Source organism: Poecilia reticulata, linkage group LG9 (genome assembly GCF_000633615.1).
Source record: "Poecilia reticulata strain Guanapo linkage group LG9, Guppy_female_1.0+MT, whole genome shotgun sequence".
In the NCBI taxonomy this organism is placed as follows: domain Eukaryota; kingdom Metazoa; phylum Chordata; class Actinopteri; order Cyprinodontiformes; family Poeciliidae; genus Poecilia; species Poecilia reticulata.
In genome coordinates this window covers 33,584,026-33,601,798 of record NC_024339.1, presented here as the reverse complement: position 1 = coordinate 33,601,798, position 17,773 = coordinate 33,584,026, and the positions used below count along the sequence as shown (strand labels likewise).

The 17,773-nt window shown below is 40.5% G+C and overlaps 2 protein-coding genes across 2 annotated transcripts in view; both read right to left on the bottom strand.

The window, feature by feature from the left end:
• sncaip (synuclein, alpha interacting protein) overlaps positions 1-3,433 on the bottom strand; it is a 15,100-nt gene extending 11,667 nt beyond the window's left edge. The window contains exon 1 of the mRNA XM_008419493.2: positions 3,267-3,433. The gene's annotated coding sequence lies outside the window, so the exon portion shown is untranslated. The remainder of the gene's footprint in view (positions 1-3,266) is intronic.
• Positions 3,434-5,932: 2,499 nt separating this feature from the next.
• Positions 5,933-12,588, bottom strand: lox (lysyl oxidase). The gene is made up of 7 exons (XM_008419492.2): positions 11,994-12,588; positions 10,316-10,424; positions 9,383-9,514; positions 8,574-8,730; positions 7,971-8,066; positions 7,750-7,865; positions 5,933-6,408 (listed from the first exon to the last, which is right to left on the bottom strand). Exons 1-7 carry the CDS (start codon positions 12,505-12,507, stop codon positions 6,402-6,404), a joined length of 1,131 nt encoding a protein of 376 aa, XP_008417714.1. The 5' UTR covers positions 12,508-12,588; the 3' UTR covers positions 5,933-6,401.
• Positions 12,589-17,773: the final 5,185 nt, after the last annotated feature.

Below are 17,773 nucleotides of genomic sequence, written 5' to 3'. Positions count from 1 at the left end.
AATCCAGGACCGGGTCAAACCGGCACCGCAGAGGTCCGGCTAGAACCGGCACCGCAGAGGTCCGGCTAGAATCCAGGACCGGGTCAAACTGGCACCGCAGAGGTCCGGCTAGAACCGGCACCGCAGAGGTCCGGCTAGAATCCAGGACCGGGTCAAACCGGCACCGCAGAGGCCCGGCTAGAGTCCGGAGGTCAAGAGGTCAAACAGCAGAAAGATGTTTACATCTAATATTTACATCTCAGATGTAAATATTAGACATAACTAAATACATCTAAATATTTAGATATAAATATTTAGATATAATATAAATATCAACATTAATACTATTTTATATCACATATTTATTTAGATATTTAGAAGTAAATAAGAATTATTTATCATCTAAAATATAAATGTAGGTATTTATATATAGATATAATATTATAGGTACCGTATATTCAAATAAATAAAATATCTATTCATGAAATAAAATATGTTTTCTATCCTTCAAACTTGAGATTAAAAGTGATATTTGAATCATTTCATATTTTAAGCAATAAAATGTTTTCTTGCAAAAAAAAAAAAGAACTGAATTATTTTTTTACCAACATTTTCTCTCATATTTTTCTTTCACTAGCTTTAGCATCTGCTAACGAACGGGGCATTATCAATAACATGATCAATATCGATTGTTAAAATAATCGTTTACAAACATCCTACCTAATGCAGCTTTGTGGTTGAAATTTTTCACATAATTACTTTTAAATCATTAATCTGATTTATGTAACCATAACTATGATGTAGTACTTTAATTCACAGTGGACCCGCCTCAGCGCTACAGCAGAAGCTAACACCGTCAGTCTTTCTTATTGCCACTCATTAGGGTTCAGCCAATCAGAACCAAGGAAAATAAAAGACGATCCTGGATTGGCTGGTTTGTAAACATCAGCCAACAGTGAGACAAGTAGCTTTGAACCAAAGTATTTCAGACTCTAAGCTTCATTTTCTGTTATTTTAGACATGATTTATAGGAAAATCCACCAATAGGTGAATTTTATGCAAATTATTTGAAGCTTTGATTCAGAAAAAACCCAGAAAGCCTGAATCAGAACCAGGCAGTTCAGGACTGGTGGATTTTTCTGTAGCAGTTAGCATGGGTGTAACAAAATCTGAAGTTCTGAGACGAGCCAAACAGTCACCCGTCTTCCTGCTGCGACCATTTTATTTGTTTTTATAATGTAAAGCACTTTGAACTGGCTTACTGCTGAAATGTGCGACACAAATAAACTTGACGGGATGATCGTTACAACAGGACAGCTACTGACTACTTATCCCTACTCCGCAGAACCCAACAACAAAACGACCTGGAATCACATCCAGATGTTCCAGGATCGTTTCTGATGATCCGAGCAGAACATCTGGGTCCTTCTGGACTCAACCGCTGGTTCTATCCGGGCTCACAGACCCAGCAGAACCTCGGCGTCAGACGTCTGCTCACAGGATGGCAGAACCGTCCAGAAAACCAGACCGGACTAGAACCTGCAGCAGCAGGAAGTCCACAGAATAATAAAAAGTTCTGGTTCTTGTCCAGCTTCCACTGAGGCCGCAGCATGCTCAGGAAGCCGTGGAGCTACTTTCTGCGTGGGAGGAACCGCCGAGCTGAAACCCCTAAATGCAGCTTACAGAACCGGGCCGGCCCGGATAACAACTGTTTGGGTCGGGATGCTGAAAATAAGAGCGGAGGGAAAGAGGGAGCAAACATCTGGCCGCTGTGTTTATGTGAACAGCTGATGATCCGCCCGGCTGCCGGGCCGCCAGCAGCTAAAATAAGCCCGGCGGGTCGGCGGCTCCGGACCGGTTCTGAAAGATCCACCCGGACTTTACCAGAAGAGCGTCAGAGGTTCTGCTGCTAGAACCAGAACCAGCACCGGACTGAACGCAGCAGACAGAAAGGAACAACAGGCTGGCTCACTGAGAGAGAACCAGAACCAGAACCAACTGGGTCTGGTTCTGTCAGTGGAAATGCTTCCACCAGTAAGAACAGCTATTAAAAAAAATCACATGATGGGACGAATCAGAGCAAACCGAGATCCAAACGATCACCGATCTGGAACCGCTCAGGTCTGAGCGATCAGTTTTAAAATCAGTTTATAAAAATACATATATTTTACAAAAATACAGAGAAAAGATCAATATTTATATGTGCGTGTCACATTCTTGACTAGGTCAAAAATTCATAACAACATGGATTTTTACACATTATTATTTGTGGAGCAATGAGAGTTAAAAGAGAAAAAAACGACCCAAAATGGAATATCTTATAAAAGTAAAAATAAAATTTCCTTTTTTCGCTTTTATTGCATTAAATCTTCTAAACAATCAGCAGCATTTTCTGTGTGGAGATGAATCATAATAATAACCAAGCAGCTCACAAATCAGCACAATTCACTCAACTGCTTCAGGTTAAAGTTATCGTCATAATGTCTTATCGCTGTTTAAAAGCTTTACATTAATTAGGAGCTTTAAGTCCCTGTAAAAACCCAGCGCAGCACCAGAACCGGACCCGAACCGGACGGGCAGGTTCTGATTTGTAGTTTTCCTGGAGTTTTAACCTGGAAATGACGAGTTTCCTTCTAACCGCAGCAAAAAAAAAACAAACTCATCCGATCTGGTTTCATCCAGCAGCTGAATTTAAAGAAATCTGATCATGAACGAGAAAAATATCTAAGCATATATTTTTATAAACTTCCATCCAATAGAAAAGAAAATTTAAACGTTTTTTCTCCTACAGAACAAAATGATAACTGTAGTAGTAAACATAATTTCAGTGATTTAATTTTCGGTCTTTTCGCATCTACCGTTTAAATAAAAAAAGATATTTTTCTGGAAAGTTTACAGATTAAGTTTTTACATTAAATGGACAGAAGTTTAAGACACCTGAACGCAACACTCAGTGATTCCAGGTTAATTTTTCCTCCGGTTTTAAAACGAGCTGGATGTTTTCAGGCCGGGATGAGAGTCAAGCTGCCTCTCGTTTGATGCTGGACCGTAAAGGTCTTCTGATCTGTCCTGATTGTTGCTGCCAGCTGGTTTAATCCGCTCATCCTCCAGCAGGATCAGCAGCTAAGCTAACATGCTAATCAGCTAACAGGCTAATCAGCTAACAGGCTAATCAGCTAACAGGCTAACGGGGAAAGCTGCTGGAAAATTGGGTCGAACCGGCGGCTCGGCTGGGAAACCTGGAGCTGCCCGCTCTGGGTGTCATAGAAAGCCGCGGAAGACTGTACCGTATCGAAGTCAGGGTGGGAACCCGGAGGAATGAGCCGGTGTTGGGGCTGGAGGAGCCAGCGGAACCGCTAGCTGATCCAGCTGTTTTTTTCCCTGCTGTCGCCTCGATGTCTTCACGAGCACAAAGACTTTGACATATGGGCCAATCAGAGAGGAGCGCAGGACAGGAGGGCTCACTCCGACACGTTTTCACAACCACGGAGCGCTGCTTCTGTTTGGGACGCCGAAGCTGGTCCGTTAAAATATCTCATTATGAAGAATGTAAAGGAGCAAAACAGCAAGAAAACAATTAAAATCAAGATTAATAAAACATAAATTACATGACAAAAAATATTTTAAAAACTATTGTTTAATGAATCGTTCATAACAAAAGCTGTTTCATATTTGAAATGATTTTTATCATGAATTGTTTTTAAAGAAAATGCAATTTCTGTAAAATAAAAATAAGCAAAACAAAACAAAGATTTTTCTAAAGTTGTGGATGAACGTAAATTGTCTAAAACACGGACTAATTTAATCAGTTTTCAGTTATTTTCATTTTTGTTGCTCATAATTAAACACCACTGAACTCCAGAACGAAATCTTGATCTGTCTGTATTATTATAACATGAAGTGAACTAAAACACATATTTTGTTATCACAGTCAGTGGTGTTTTTATTTTTTGTTCAATGATTTTTTGACATGATTAACATGGCTCACCACCCAGGGCGGCATGAGTGGGCACCCATCTGTTTTGCGCACAATGTGAGGAAATATTTGTTTTTCTGCCAGACCAGAAAATAAAAACTTTTTTTAAATTGATTTTTCTAATACAAACATTGCTATATTTTCCTGCTGCCTTCCTAATTATGCTGCATTTACATTAAATTAAATTGAAGGCGCTGCTTGCTGAAATGTGAGCTTTATTTTTCTTAGTGTTATGGGTGACTCATCGTTACAATAGACGATCTTTGGCAGCCAGACAGGAGGAGAACCGTTATTTGGACCCGTTATCCCTAGAATGAAAAAACCCGGTTATAAAACCATACACAGTACTTTAAATCTTTATTATCATCAAACTGTCCAAATTAACAGATTTAATTCTCATAAAACTTTCATTCGACTCTTATTTAAATAAACTTTATTGATTCAATCAACCCAGATAAGTAATCAATAAATTTCAACATGACACGTTCATCCTTAACACTAAATCATTTTTATAGTTTTTTCCCCCCACATATTATTTGGTTTCTTTATAGTAGAATAAATAAAACAGTTGTATACTTTTGACTTTATTAAGCGGTTAATTACTTTAATTTACTCGTTTTATTAGATTAATAAATATCTGCATCAGCTTTTCAGATTTAAGATTAAACCTAACATTGTTAACTTTGTGATATTTATTTATATCTTTTATGAGACAAAGTGATGCCGCAGCATCAGCAGCTTCAACGCAACACCGCCACCTAGTGACAAACGTAGAACACAACAGCTAGAAAGACTTTTAAAGCTGAGTGACGCTGAACTTCCTCCGTCCGGACGCTAGGTGGAGACAAACTCTCTCTCTGCCAGAGTTTCCAGCTCGACCTGAGTTTTCTTCTTCTTTGTTGTGTTTCCGGACGATTCGCTCAATTTTTCTCGGTTTCTTCTTGCTTGTTACTCCGTGGTTAATCTTTATAGCTAACTAGTTGTTTCATTTAATGGTGAGAAGGTTTTTGTTCCTGCCAAAGCATCTCAAGTCTGTTTTCCTCCACTGCTTGTTTCTTATTCATTTTGCCTCTACATTACACATAGTATCAAATATCATTAATGCACACAACACTCGCAAACACCTTTATATTTTGAAATGTAATATTTTATGGACATACAATTTTTTTCTGCAAGACAGAATATTAGAACCATGCTAAGAAAACAATTAAATAAATTTAGGAGAATGAAATTATGAAATTACCAGCGGAAAGTTGTAATATGACTTATTCTTGTAAAACTATGAAAACAATATTTTATTATTTTGACTTTATTTTCCTAATACAGTGACTTCTTTATATTCTTATTTAATTATTTTTGTTTTCTTAGAGTGGCTCTAAAACTCTGTTATAGTTTTTCAGATGACTTTGTGAATAAAAAAACCTCCATGTAGTTTTCCTTCCACTTAACTTTGTGCTGCTTTGTGTTGGTCTGACACAAAACACTGAAGTTTATTGCTTTAAAGTGACAGAATGTGAAAAGTTTAAGGCGTGTAAATGTGTCTGCATCAAGAAGGCGACTCTTTAAAACAACATTTTGCTAAAGCATCCAGTCACACAGGAGTTAGTTCACGTTTAGGCCAAATTTATTGAAGCAGCGATGGAAGAAAACACTGGGAGCTAATCCGTTTACAGCCCAGCTGGTTCATGTGTTCACAGGCAAACACACACTGCACTCCTCACCCCACAGCAGAAAACACACACTCACACACACACATCCACAGAAATCTGACTTCAGCTGTTATTTAATAGAAATAAAAAGCCACAGAGGGAAAAGCTGGTTTTTTAGCACCAAAAGACAAAGATCTGTTCTTTATCACCATAAAGGAAATATTAAAGTTTGAGTCAGTTTCCTGTAAAAATATCTAGAAATTATTTAAAATGATTAAATTAAACATCACATATCATGTTTTATATAAAAAGCAAGAGAAAAACATGCAGATAAAAAAGTTTTTGTGTAATAAAGGAAAGTTTTTTTGCTTTTTTTTTTGCAGATTTGAAGAAAACATTTCTGTGAGAAAACGCTCAGATTTTCCTGGGATTCCAACACAAATAAAAACTAGAATAAAATAATAGTTTTAAAGCTTTGCATTAATTTTCATTTCTGCCATAAAAACGTTTTTCATCTACAGTCTAAATAATCAGACTCCATCAGTAAATGCAGAGAATATAAAAGCCAGTAAGAGAAGAAGAAGAAGAAGCAGGAAACCAGTAAGTCCAGCTGTGAGGTAATACAGAACCCATATGAGGAACCAGAACAGAGTCCAGTCAGAACCGGGTCACCTCTCCGCTTCAGGTGTTTGATTATAAGTGAATATTTTGGGTCTCATGTAAACAGAGTGTAACTTTAACTTCATGAACTTTGACCTCTGACTTTGTCTTCAGGCTCATTTTAAGGATTCTTCTTCTCAATACCTGCAAAAACAAACAAAACAAACACGGATGAGAAACAGATCATGTCTGATTACACCTGCTGAAATTTTAACAATTCACTTGTTAAGATGTTTGTATCTAAGAATAAGTTAATACTTGTTTCACTACGTCCAATTTAACATCTTCCCTCAGCCGTTTAGGGAACCGCTGATATGTGGAAGAAGGTTCTCAGGTCAGGTGAGACCAGATTGAACATTTTTATCTAAAACCTGCAGCATCTGATAACATCTTAGATCCCAGTTTGTGCCTGCAGGACGTTTCTAAGCTGAAACTCTGCAGAGCCGCAACGTTACAGCCACACAAATTATTGATGTTCATTTTGTCACAGAGAAAAAAAACAAGGTTAATTTTTCAGTCATATTTTCACCCGGGCTGCACAGTTGGTAGAGCTGTTGCTTTGCAGCAAGAAGGTTCTAGGTTCGATTCCCAGCCCCGGTCTTTCTGCATGGAGTCTCCATGTTCTCCCTGTGCATGGTGGGTTTTCTCCAGGTACTCCGGTTTCCTCCCACAGTCCAAAAACATGACTGTCAGGTTAATTGGTCTGTCTAAATTGTCCCTAGGTGTGAGTGTGTGTGTGCATGGTTGTGTGTCTCTGTGCTGCCCTGCGACAGACTGGCGACCTGTCCAGGTGACCCGTCCAGGTGACCCGTCCAGGTGACCCGTCCAGGTGACCCGGCCAGGTGACCCGTCCAGGTGACCCGTCCAGGTGACCCGTCCAGGTGACCCGTCCAGGTGACCCCGCCTCTCACCCGGTACATTAGCTGGAGAGGCAGCAGCACCTCCTGACCCCACTGAGGGACAAGGGTGTAAGAAAATGGATGGATGTATATTTTCACACTTTTATTCTTTTATTTCTACGTCTCACAGTTTCGAGCTTAATATTTCTCTCCGGATTATAATATTTAGTTAAAAGTTAGCAAGCTAATAGTAACGTAGCTTGCTAAATTAATATCTAGGAAGTGACATATTAATTAGCAGGTTGAAATTTAGTTTATGAGCTAAATATTTATCTCCAAACTAAATCTTTAATTACCAGGTTAAATATTTAGTTACAACCTAAATATCAACCTCTAAACTAAATATTTAGCTTGATCTATAAATGAACAAATAACATGGTGAAAATATGACAGATTTTTTTTTCTCCTAACAGGATAAATAGCTCAAATTATTGCTGTTAATTTTTGACAGTGTAACTGTTTTCCCCACAGGCCGACGGATTGCAGAGACGTTTGTTACGTGGCTGAAGTGAAGCAGGTTCCAGTATTTTGGCCCCAAACCTTTGGTCTGTGTTCAGAGCCAGATAATCCCTAAAGCTCGTTTTACCCCGTCAGGCTGCATCCAGAGATGTGCGCCGCGTTGCCCGTGTAGTCAACGTTACAGCGAGCCACGTTGTTGTTGAAGTTGGACTCTGGAACCTGCTGCCTGGGATTCACCGTCACCTGCAGGAGGACAGGAACGCCAACAGGTCTATAATCTGGACATGAGACATTTCACAGGCTGGACACTGATCTCTACTGTAACACCTGATCAGAGATGATTTTCACCTTCAGGATGTATTTGCCAGGCGAGACGTCGGTGATGTCGATCCACTGACAGTCGATGTCGGCGCTGTAGGTATCGTAACATCCGGGACTCAAACCCTGAACGGCAGCAAAAACAACTTCTTTAGATTTTAATACGTTAAACTATTCTTACATTGTGTCTTTGTTTACAGTTTGAGCAGGAGAATCTTATTTTATAAAACTGACTCTTCTACTTCCATTTTGCTGCCTTTAGAGGGCGCCACAGTGTACCACCATCCATCACATCCATGAACTTTGACCTGTCTGATGATGACACTGTCTTGCTTCATTCCTCCACCTTTACAGACTGTTGGGTACAGCTAACTAACTAGCTAGCTAGCCCTAAAATGCTACAGCAACGCAGTATTTAGTGGAAGCTAGTGCTAAAGCGCTAACTTCAAACCCTGGAACTCAATTTTATAATAAATGTATAATTTACATGTTCAATAATTGTCATTGTATTCATGTCTGTATCTTGTTCTCTGTTTGATTTTTTCCTGAATGTTTCTTGTTTATAATAATAATGTTTCTGGGAAACAAAAGAAAATAAGAGTGAAGAATCAGAGGTTTATCAGGTGTGTGTACCTGTGTGTGTGAGGTGCAGGCGTAGCGGCGGTAGTATCCCGGGTCGCAGGACGTGTCCTCCAGGCAGAAGCTGGCCTTGTGGCCCTCGGCTACGTGGCTGTAGGTCCGAGCGTCCAGCAGCTCATACAGGCTGAACTCATCCATGCTGTGAAAGTGGCTGAACAAACACGACAGAGGTCAATATAAAAATAAAAATTCATACAAATATTCCAGAAAGATGCTAAACCTTACTGACAAACTGTAAAAATAGATCCTGTAAAATGTTATTTCTGGAGTTCCTCAGGGGCCAGAGTTCAGATTTTACTTTTTACATTTTTGGATCATGTTTTATATTTCGGATTATTTAAGATCCCTCACATGAACCTGAGCTAATTCAATGTTAGACATGTTCTGATTCACCTATCAATGATAAAATGTTTCTAGTTTTATCATTAACAGATTAATTTAGTCAGATTTGATTATTTTCTGTTCCTTGTTGTTTTATTTAAATATGTAGGAAAATGTTCAGCTCTTGGTTTTAGTTGTGCTCTAAATGAGATTAAATTGAGTAATTTCAGAATATTTATTTTACTACCTAGAGATTAGAACAAAGTTTTCATCGAAAGTGATGTTAGCAATGAGGCTAAACATCCTTCTTTGTATATTTTTGCATTAATCTACTCAGATTTTCCTCCGTTATATGGTGGAACATAACATTGTTTTCACATTAATGGAAGAATTTCAGGACAATAACTCAAAGCTTGTGGGTTTTTTACCTCCAGCCTCCATAAAATCATCTCTAAAGTGGAAATCTGTAACGATGTGCGTACTTGTGACAGCTGTGCCACTCCCAGGCGTATCGGGGTCGGCTGGGCAGGAAGTCGGCCGTCCCCTGATTCTTCACCCGCTGAGTGAACCGCAGCAAAACTCTGGTGTCGTAATCCGCAGAGTAGCGAGACGAGCTGGAAAACAGAGAGGAGGCGATCCATGTCGAAAGAACAAATTCACAAAAACATAAAAGGATCAAATCTAATTTTCAGTTTTATTTTCTTCACTTTTCTTTGGTGGAAACATAAATTTGGCTCAGACGGATCAGCAGCCAGTCCTTAGTGATGCTGTAGCTCATATTAAAGCAGCAGCAGAAGAAAAGACGCTTCAACTGCCTTATATTTATGCTTTATGATTATAGTTTTCTGGCTGATCTTTAAAAAGTCTGATCTGCTGATTCTGAGTTTGGCTGGTTTTGTGTTTTGGCTGAAAAGTCTCAAAGTTAAGAATGAGGTGAATTTTGTGTCAGTCGTCCCTTTATCACAGCAGAGCAAAAACAAACAGATTTTCAGGTTTTTGCAGAATATCAGCTGATCTGATTCCTGATTTCTGAACCAGCGGATGTCTTACGGATTTGCAGTGAACCTTGAAGGATCTGAGCTCCTGAAGAAGAACAATCTGCTCTGAGATTCATTAGCTTTCATTACAGATGTGAGCAAAACTTGGTCAATATTCTGCTCCTGTCAGTTGAATCGATGTGTTTCCACTAAGAAACACAAATGAAATCAAACCTAAATAAGTTTGTTCACATAATAAGTCATAGAAAAAGCCACTCCATCATCGCCCTTTGTTTCATTAACATTCAAAGTCAGATGATTGTTTCCACACCAGATCTCTGGACTGGTTCTGGACCTCAAACTGAGCTCTAAAGAACTTCATCTCCTTCAATGTCTTCACTGATAAACTCTTCATGACTGAGGAAGAGGAAGCCTTACGATGCGAGGCAGTTCTCCTCAGCGGCGCAGCGCAGGTTGTACATGGGCGACCTCTGGACGTACGAGGCGATCTGGATGTAATACGGATCCGGAACCAGATCCGGGAGACCTGCAGCCAGGAGTTCAGGTGAGGAAAAACTTTCTTTAGGATCATTTTAAAATATCTGAGCAACAGACGTGGATCTGCAGCAACGTTTAAACGGCTTCGCTCAGAAAGTGGAGACGACTGAAGGAAAGTTGATTCTTCTGTTAAATTTAAAGCTTCTGCTGATGACAGGAAACAAGTTTATGTTAAACTGATTTAAATGAAATCAGACATGATTGAGAAGAAGCTGCAGCTTCTCAGTTCCTTCTAGTGTTAAAATATAACTTTAAAAAAAATAAAATCAATCTCCAAATTCAAATCTTACAGCTTTGAAAAGAACATGCAATCTTTCTTTCTTTCTTTCTTTCTTTCTTTCTTTCTTTCTTTCTTTCTTTCTTTCTTTCTTTCTTTCTTTCTTTCTTTCTTTCTTTCTTTCTTTCNTTTCTTTCTTTCTTTCTTTCTTTCTTTCTTTCTTTCTTTCTTTCTTTCTTTCTTTCTTTCTTTCTTTCTTTCTTTCATTCTTTCTTTCTTTCTTTCATTCTTTGCTTCTTTCTTTCTTTCTTTCTTTCTTTCTTTCATTCTTTGCTTCTTTCTTTCTTTCTTTCTTTCTTTCTTTCTTTCTTTCATTCTTTGCTTCTTTCTTTCTTTCTTTCTTTCTTTCTTTCTCTCTTTCTTTCTTTCTTTTTGTTTTGTTTGTTCAGGTCCATCTTCTCTGCTGTTCTGGTTCTGGTTCTGCAGTTCTACAGATTGGGATGGAAACATTGCAATAACAGCTCTATAACCAGCAGGGGGCGCTGTAAACCCCTTTTGAGTGAAAATAAAGAAACGTTCAATATTTCGTGATGAATTATACAAGTTAAAACTTAAAATGTGTCATTTAGAAAAACGTTTCTCTTCTTCTGCAGTCAGAGAAGAACCAGAGGAAAAACTGGAGCATTAAATGTTTAAAATGTTTGATATTAATGTAAATATATATAAACCAAAATCAGAAGGTTTGGTCTCTTCATGTTTACACAAACTCAGCTGGTTTGATTCACTTTTCAGACACAAAATTACATTAAAATTAATAATTAGATTCATTGGTTGAACTATAGAAAGTCAAATTGTTGTATTTCTTATTAGTGAATCTCAGGATGGATTTTCTCTCACCATCAGATCTGCTGCTCTGATTCCAGCTCAGAAACTCATTTAAACATTAACAGCCATTCTTCACGTCACTATTTGCTCATTTTTAAAATGTTATCTGTTTGAGCTCCTCTCTTATCATTTTTGATGCTGTTGTAACGGTTCAGTAAAAGATGCTGGTGAGGATAAATCTGTGGTCCTGCAGAGATCAGGAGGTTTGCGGTGCAGCATAAAGTCAAACATCTGTCTGTCTTTAGCTTGGAGCTGATTGGGGCCTGAGCTGCAGTAATGAGTCAATAAAAGCAGGAATTTAAACTTTCATCACCAGGAATGTCACGAGAGAAAGACATAAAAATCCACCGAAGACAGAAACTTAACTTATAGAAGATAAACCAGTCTGACTCTCATGGATTCATTGATTAAACCAAACTCAAAATGGCAGATGGAAAAGCTCGGCGTTGCTCTGACCGTTCTGGTGGTACCGGGTTCCGTATCCGGGCCGGGGCTGGGTCTGGGGTCTGGGTCTGTGGTAGGTGTCAAAGTAGTTGTAGTAGGGGTCGTAGCCGTGGCGCTTGTAGGGGTTGTAGGGGTCATCTCCGACCATCGTGTCCTCCCTGTTGGCCGGGACAGAGCCGGCCTGAGGCGGCTGGCGCGCCACGGCGCGGAGCTGCGCGGAGCTGCTGGCGGCGGGGACCCGCGGCGCCCCCCGGGACGCAGCGCCCGCCGCCGTGCCGTTGGCGCTGCTGAGGACCAGCACCGGGTCGCTGCGGCGCGGGGAGCCGCTCAGCCGCCTCCCGGTGGGTCTGTACTGGGCCCCGCGGCTCAGGATGCTGAAGACCTGCCCGTTGTGTTGCCATGTCAACCCCCTCCGGAGCGCATCAGACTCAGCAGCTTCCTGAGCGCAAACTGCCTCCAGAAAGCAGCAGAGGAAGCAAACATGCGCAAAGGACAGCGCCAGGCGTGCAAAAGAGCGCAGCTTCATGGTTGAATAAATTAGGAGCCGCTGCTTTCCGCTCAGCTGCTGATCTGAGGAGGTTTGGAGCTTCAGCTGCTCCGACCTCTGATGGAGGAGGAGTGAGAGAGGAAGAGCTTCTCCACCTCCAGCAGGATCCTGACTTACAGGAGGGTTTAACTCTTCACGGATCGCTTCACACTGAAACTGTAAAGATCAACCTGCTGGAGCTCGTTTAATTTCAAATGAACACAAACAGATAAAATGAGAAATTTTAACTAATTTCTCTTCAAATACATCAATTAATCCGCTAATTTAACCTGACAGCGTGTTTAGTTTGGATCCTTAAATGTTTGTAAAGTTCAGTTTAGTTGTAAACAGGCTGTGGTCTGAGTCTTTGTCCTGAGATTCTTTCATAATGATGCTGCTGCTGCTGCTGCTGCTTGGTGCTGCAGGCGTCACACAATTGCAGCTCTGCTGCAGCCAAACCAAAGTGCAGCAGCTGCAGCAGCTCGAAGCTGCAAAGCAGAACTGCAACATTTTATCTGGAATAATCAACCACTGCCAAAAATCTTCATAATCACAAACCAAACATGAATCACTCAGTAAAACCATCCTGGGTTTTTCCAGAGGTTTCATCTTGTTGAGAAGATTTGAGTTAAAATCAGAGTTTTGATCCATGAGGTGTGAAGTTCAGCCTGTTTGTCTCTAATTACAGCATCTCTCTGGTCAGAACTGAGGCTGAAATTATTCTGAGGTTTCACTTCTGACTCAACGTCGCTTCAACCTGAAAAATTCTCCACCGAGTCGTTTTCAGGTTATTTATCACAGACGTTAAAGAACCGGCGGCATCCAGAGTCTGTTGTTTTGTCATGTGACCACCAGGAATGTCTTAGATATCTGGAGACAGAACAACTGAAAGTGATGCTTAGAGACAAACGAGAAGGAAAATTATGCATTGGATTATTTTTTGCAGGAAAAAACTCTGAAAATTGTTGTGTTGGTATTTACACCTCTTGTAGTAAATTAGTTGTAAAACAACTTTTCATTTCACTTAAAGCTGACAGTTTGTGTCTGTTTTGGACATTTACAGGTGAACATTTTAAAGACGTTGGCGTAAAGGGAACCTTTATGAAGAAAACAGAAAAACATGAATAATTTTTCTTCCACTTCACAGCTCTGCTCTGCTTTGTGTTGGTTTATCGCAGAAATACCATGAAATAAGTTCAACTCTGCACTGTGTGAAAAAAGGTCAAAAGTTATGAATCTTTACCATCTTGACTATAAAAACACAAAATCTTACCAAATATTTTTTGTCTAGTTTTTAGTAAGACAAAATAACACAATATAGATCAATAATTTCTTAATATTGATGAAAAAATACTGATGTATTATTTCACTTAAATTATGAAAAATATCGTTAAAAGAGAATCTGCCAGAAAAATATAACTTTTTAATCATTATTGAGGAATTTTTACGTAAAACTTCTATATCTTGCTGTAAAGTTACTTTGTTGTAGTTTTATTTCAAGATATTTGCTCTAGAAACTCATCCAGCATTTAGTGCTTCTGCGGCGTTTGGAACTAAACCTGCCGTCTTTGTTCTACAGCTGATCTGTTCAAACAAAATGCTTTTGTTTGGTTTTACTGGTAAATGACCTCTGGTGTCCTGCTGGGAGCTCAGGATGCTTTAAAACAGCTGAAAATGAGGCTCTACCAGCTGAGACGTTTCCTCTGCAGAGAGCGCCGTAAAACACAACCTGCCACCCAGAGAGACGCAGCAACACTTTCCTTTTCTACCACGTCCAGCTGCAGGTTTCATTCATGCTCTGTGATCCTGTGTGAGGTCATGCAGGCAGGGATGTGCTGAAGACAGAGCAGGATTTCTACACCCTGAATTCATGAGCTTCTCATGGTGCATCTGGGAACAAGAGCTGCTTTTTTACATTCAGCACCTGAGAAGAAACCAGTCGTTCTTCTCCTACATTGAGTTTTCCAGTTATTACTGAAGGCAAAAGTCTAAAACTTTCATTTAGAAACATCAGCGCAGATGCATAATCCATGATCCATAATCCATAATCCATACCTGAATCAGTGGATGTTCTGCATAATCCAGGCTGAACCAGTTTGGTGATGAACAGCAGGAAACCCAGAGAGTGAAAAACCTCAAACCAAGAGCTAAAATCTTTATTCTGTTTCTGAGCTGAAATTATGATTCCAGGCTATTTATGTTGAATAAAATATGCATGGAAGCTCCTGCACCAAACCTCCACATGCAAACATGAGGTCCTCCCAGCTGGGTCAAAGGTCAACACACTTAGAGAGAAGTGTTGTGTCTGTTGGTAGTCGGGTTCAGGCCTGAATGAATCAGGGAGGCACAGGGTGAAACACAAGTTGAATATTAAATCTGAAGCCGATAACTGAAGGAAGTTAAAGTTAATATCTCCATTATTTATTTTCCACTGGCTCAGGACTTTACAAACACAAACTTCAGGCTTTCTGAGGCCAAAACAATAAACCAAAGTAAACCTTTTATCCGATCCACTGATGAGGAGGAGGAAGTGGTTCCAGGTGTGACGGCAGGTCTGCAAACAGAGGAGCACAGATGGATCTCTATGGCGACCCCTAGAGGGCAGTGGACGTAACAGATTCTTCTTCTTCTTGTTCGGAAATGTATCGTTTGAACGTCTGGGCTTCGTTCAAAGATCCTTTAGTGTCACCATTTCATACTTTTAGTCGCCACAGTCAGTCAGGAATCCAGCAGGAACTCAAAGCTAAACGTGTGTGAACTTATATACCAGACAGTAAAATCAGACTGAAATGTGTTAAAAACAGTCAGTCCATCCATGTTGGATTGTGAAGCATCCTGATCCTCCCAGCTGTCATCTTGACTCAGGGATGGTTCGTCTCCTCTTCCTCTAACGACCCTGGTCTCTCATCCCTCCTGCAACAGCAGCAGCTTCTGCAAACTCTCAGCTACATGGAAATCATTCTGCCAGGAGTCGGATCCTGGAAAACCTTTAAAACAGCTGATGAGCCAGAAACAACAACCAGCAGGGCTTTCCTCTTCTTTTACAACAGGAATGGAGGATTACTCTCACCTCTGAATCAATCCATTAGTTCTGATCAGCTGTAAAACACAACTTTACTGCCAAACTAACATCAGGGGTTTTGATGAAGGAAATGCTGGCGTTGGTTTTTCAGTGAGTATCTCCAGGTAGCCACGCAGCAGCTTGAAGCAGCTGAAGGAAACATGACCCGTCTGCACAGGAGCTGCATTTTTACTGCTTTTGTAAAGATCAAAGGTATCGCAGCGCTCGGCGCTTTCAGGTATAAAGCAGCAGCCGCAGCTCAGGCCCAATGAGAAGCAGGTGTCGGCCTGATCCGAGCGGTTTACACGGCTTCATGCTGAGAGCTGCTGCCTGGAGGGGCCTCCTGCACACAGGACACATAAACAGCCATGGAAACCCCAAACATTACAAACGCTCCACAGCAGCCGCTCCGCCGTCACCAGACTGAGTCGGTTTGGGTTTGTAAAGGACGAGTCAGCAGAGAGAGACAAAACATTACAGGGTAACCATGTGGAAACGATGCAGGTCAGTAAAACGTTGGTACAGAATGAGGGGTTTGAATTCAACCCAACAGGCCTGAGGCTGTGAAAACCACAGACCTGATTCATGTGGTCGAGTTAAAGAAACAGAGACGTGAGTTACAGAGAGCGGAGCAGCTGGACCTGGAGGACAGAGACGAGCTCAACGACCTGCAGGTTAAACTGGTTCAGATGGTGGTTAGACTGGGATTCATCCAACCTTCCTCACCTTAAACCAACATATCGGTTGATTTGTCAGATATTTTTGTTTGTGTATTTATAAGGACCAGATGAGGGGTTCCTCAGGGCTCCACTCTGGTGCCACTGCTACTCAAAGGTTATATGACTAATGATGGAGGTTTTAACCCACAAAGAGAAATGTCTGGAGTAAAGCTGGACATTTTAGCACTAAGGTTAATGATTATTGTACTGAGTTAAAAATGGCCTTTTAAATAATTCCACCTGCTGTTTCTTTAGTTTTATCCATTTAACGATGTTGTTGGAATATTTTAGTTTTGTTTCCAGACCCTGGTTGTTGGTAGAAAGTCGTCTGTAACGTCGTCTGACACAGCTTATGTCCAGTTTATTTAACAGTGAATTGAATTTCATCTATCTGGTCTAATCTATGGATTTAAATATGAAACATAAGCCGGGTTGGTCTTAGACAGAGATCCTCCTCAGTTTCTTATCTCTATGGTCATAATATCCAGAATTATTGCTTTATGTGGTTAAAATCTTTATCTTTGAGCTTCATTCTGGGCTCTGAGCTGAACTTCTGCTAGTGAAGATTTCGGTTCTGTTAAAATGAGAACGCTGTCCGTATCCAGTCTTGTAACGGTTTGACATCAAAACCTGAACCAAAACCCAGAAAAGAAGGATTTCATCTGAGCCTGATGGAATGTCCTTGAGGACGTGACACTTCTCACTCTGAGGAGATAAAAATACTCGTCTCTGTTACCAAACCTCTGCAGAGCAGCACCAGCAATTAAAGCCAGGTTGGGTTTGGCTGGGCCTCCTCTAGCATCATCTGAAAAAAAAAAACACTGTTACAAAAGCTGCTGTCACAGCAGACGGTTTTATGAAAACTAACAAACATGGAACATCTTAGCAAGAGTCCTAGTTTCCTAACTGATGGTCTGTCAGTTTGTGCTGAAGCTGCAGAGTTTTGGTGAAATATTGAGCTCTTATCAGATTACATCACAACGAAAACCTGGCATTGCTTCTGTGTCTGTGGCCTCCTGTTGGCCCAGAGGCACCACTGAACCACCCTTATGAAAACTTCTGTCACTGAGCCCAGATCTCAGAACAAGGCCCCTTCCTTTCTTTGTCTGTTAAATTTAGCTTTCGATTCAAAAACCATACACTTACAAAATCAGAGGTTCAGATTCTTTCCTTGCAGGTGAGCAGCAGCTGATCTTTCTCTACCATCCACTAAATTCAGCAACCAGTGAGAACAAATACCGATAGGATTTGTCTGAAATATGTACAAAAATATGTGTTGCATTTTACTTGTTTACTGAAATATATTCAAAATATAGGTATGTAATGGAGATGTACATGATATCAGTGATATGCGGTCAGGGGAGGTGAGTGAGGCTGGGAGATCACGGATACAAGCGGCCGAAATGGGTTTCCTCCGCAGGGTGGCTGGGTTCTCCCTTAGAGAGAGAAGCTCGGTCATCCGGGAGGGACTCAGAGTAGAGCCGCT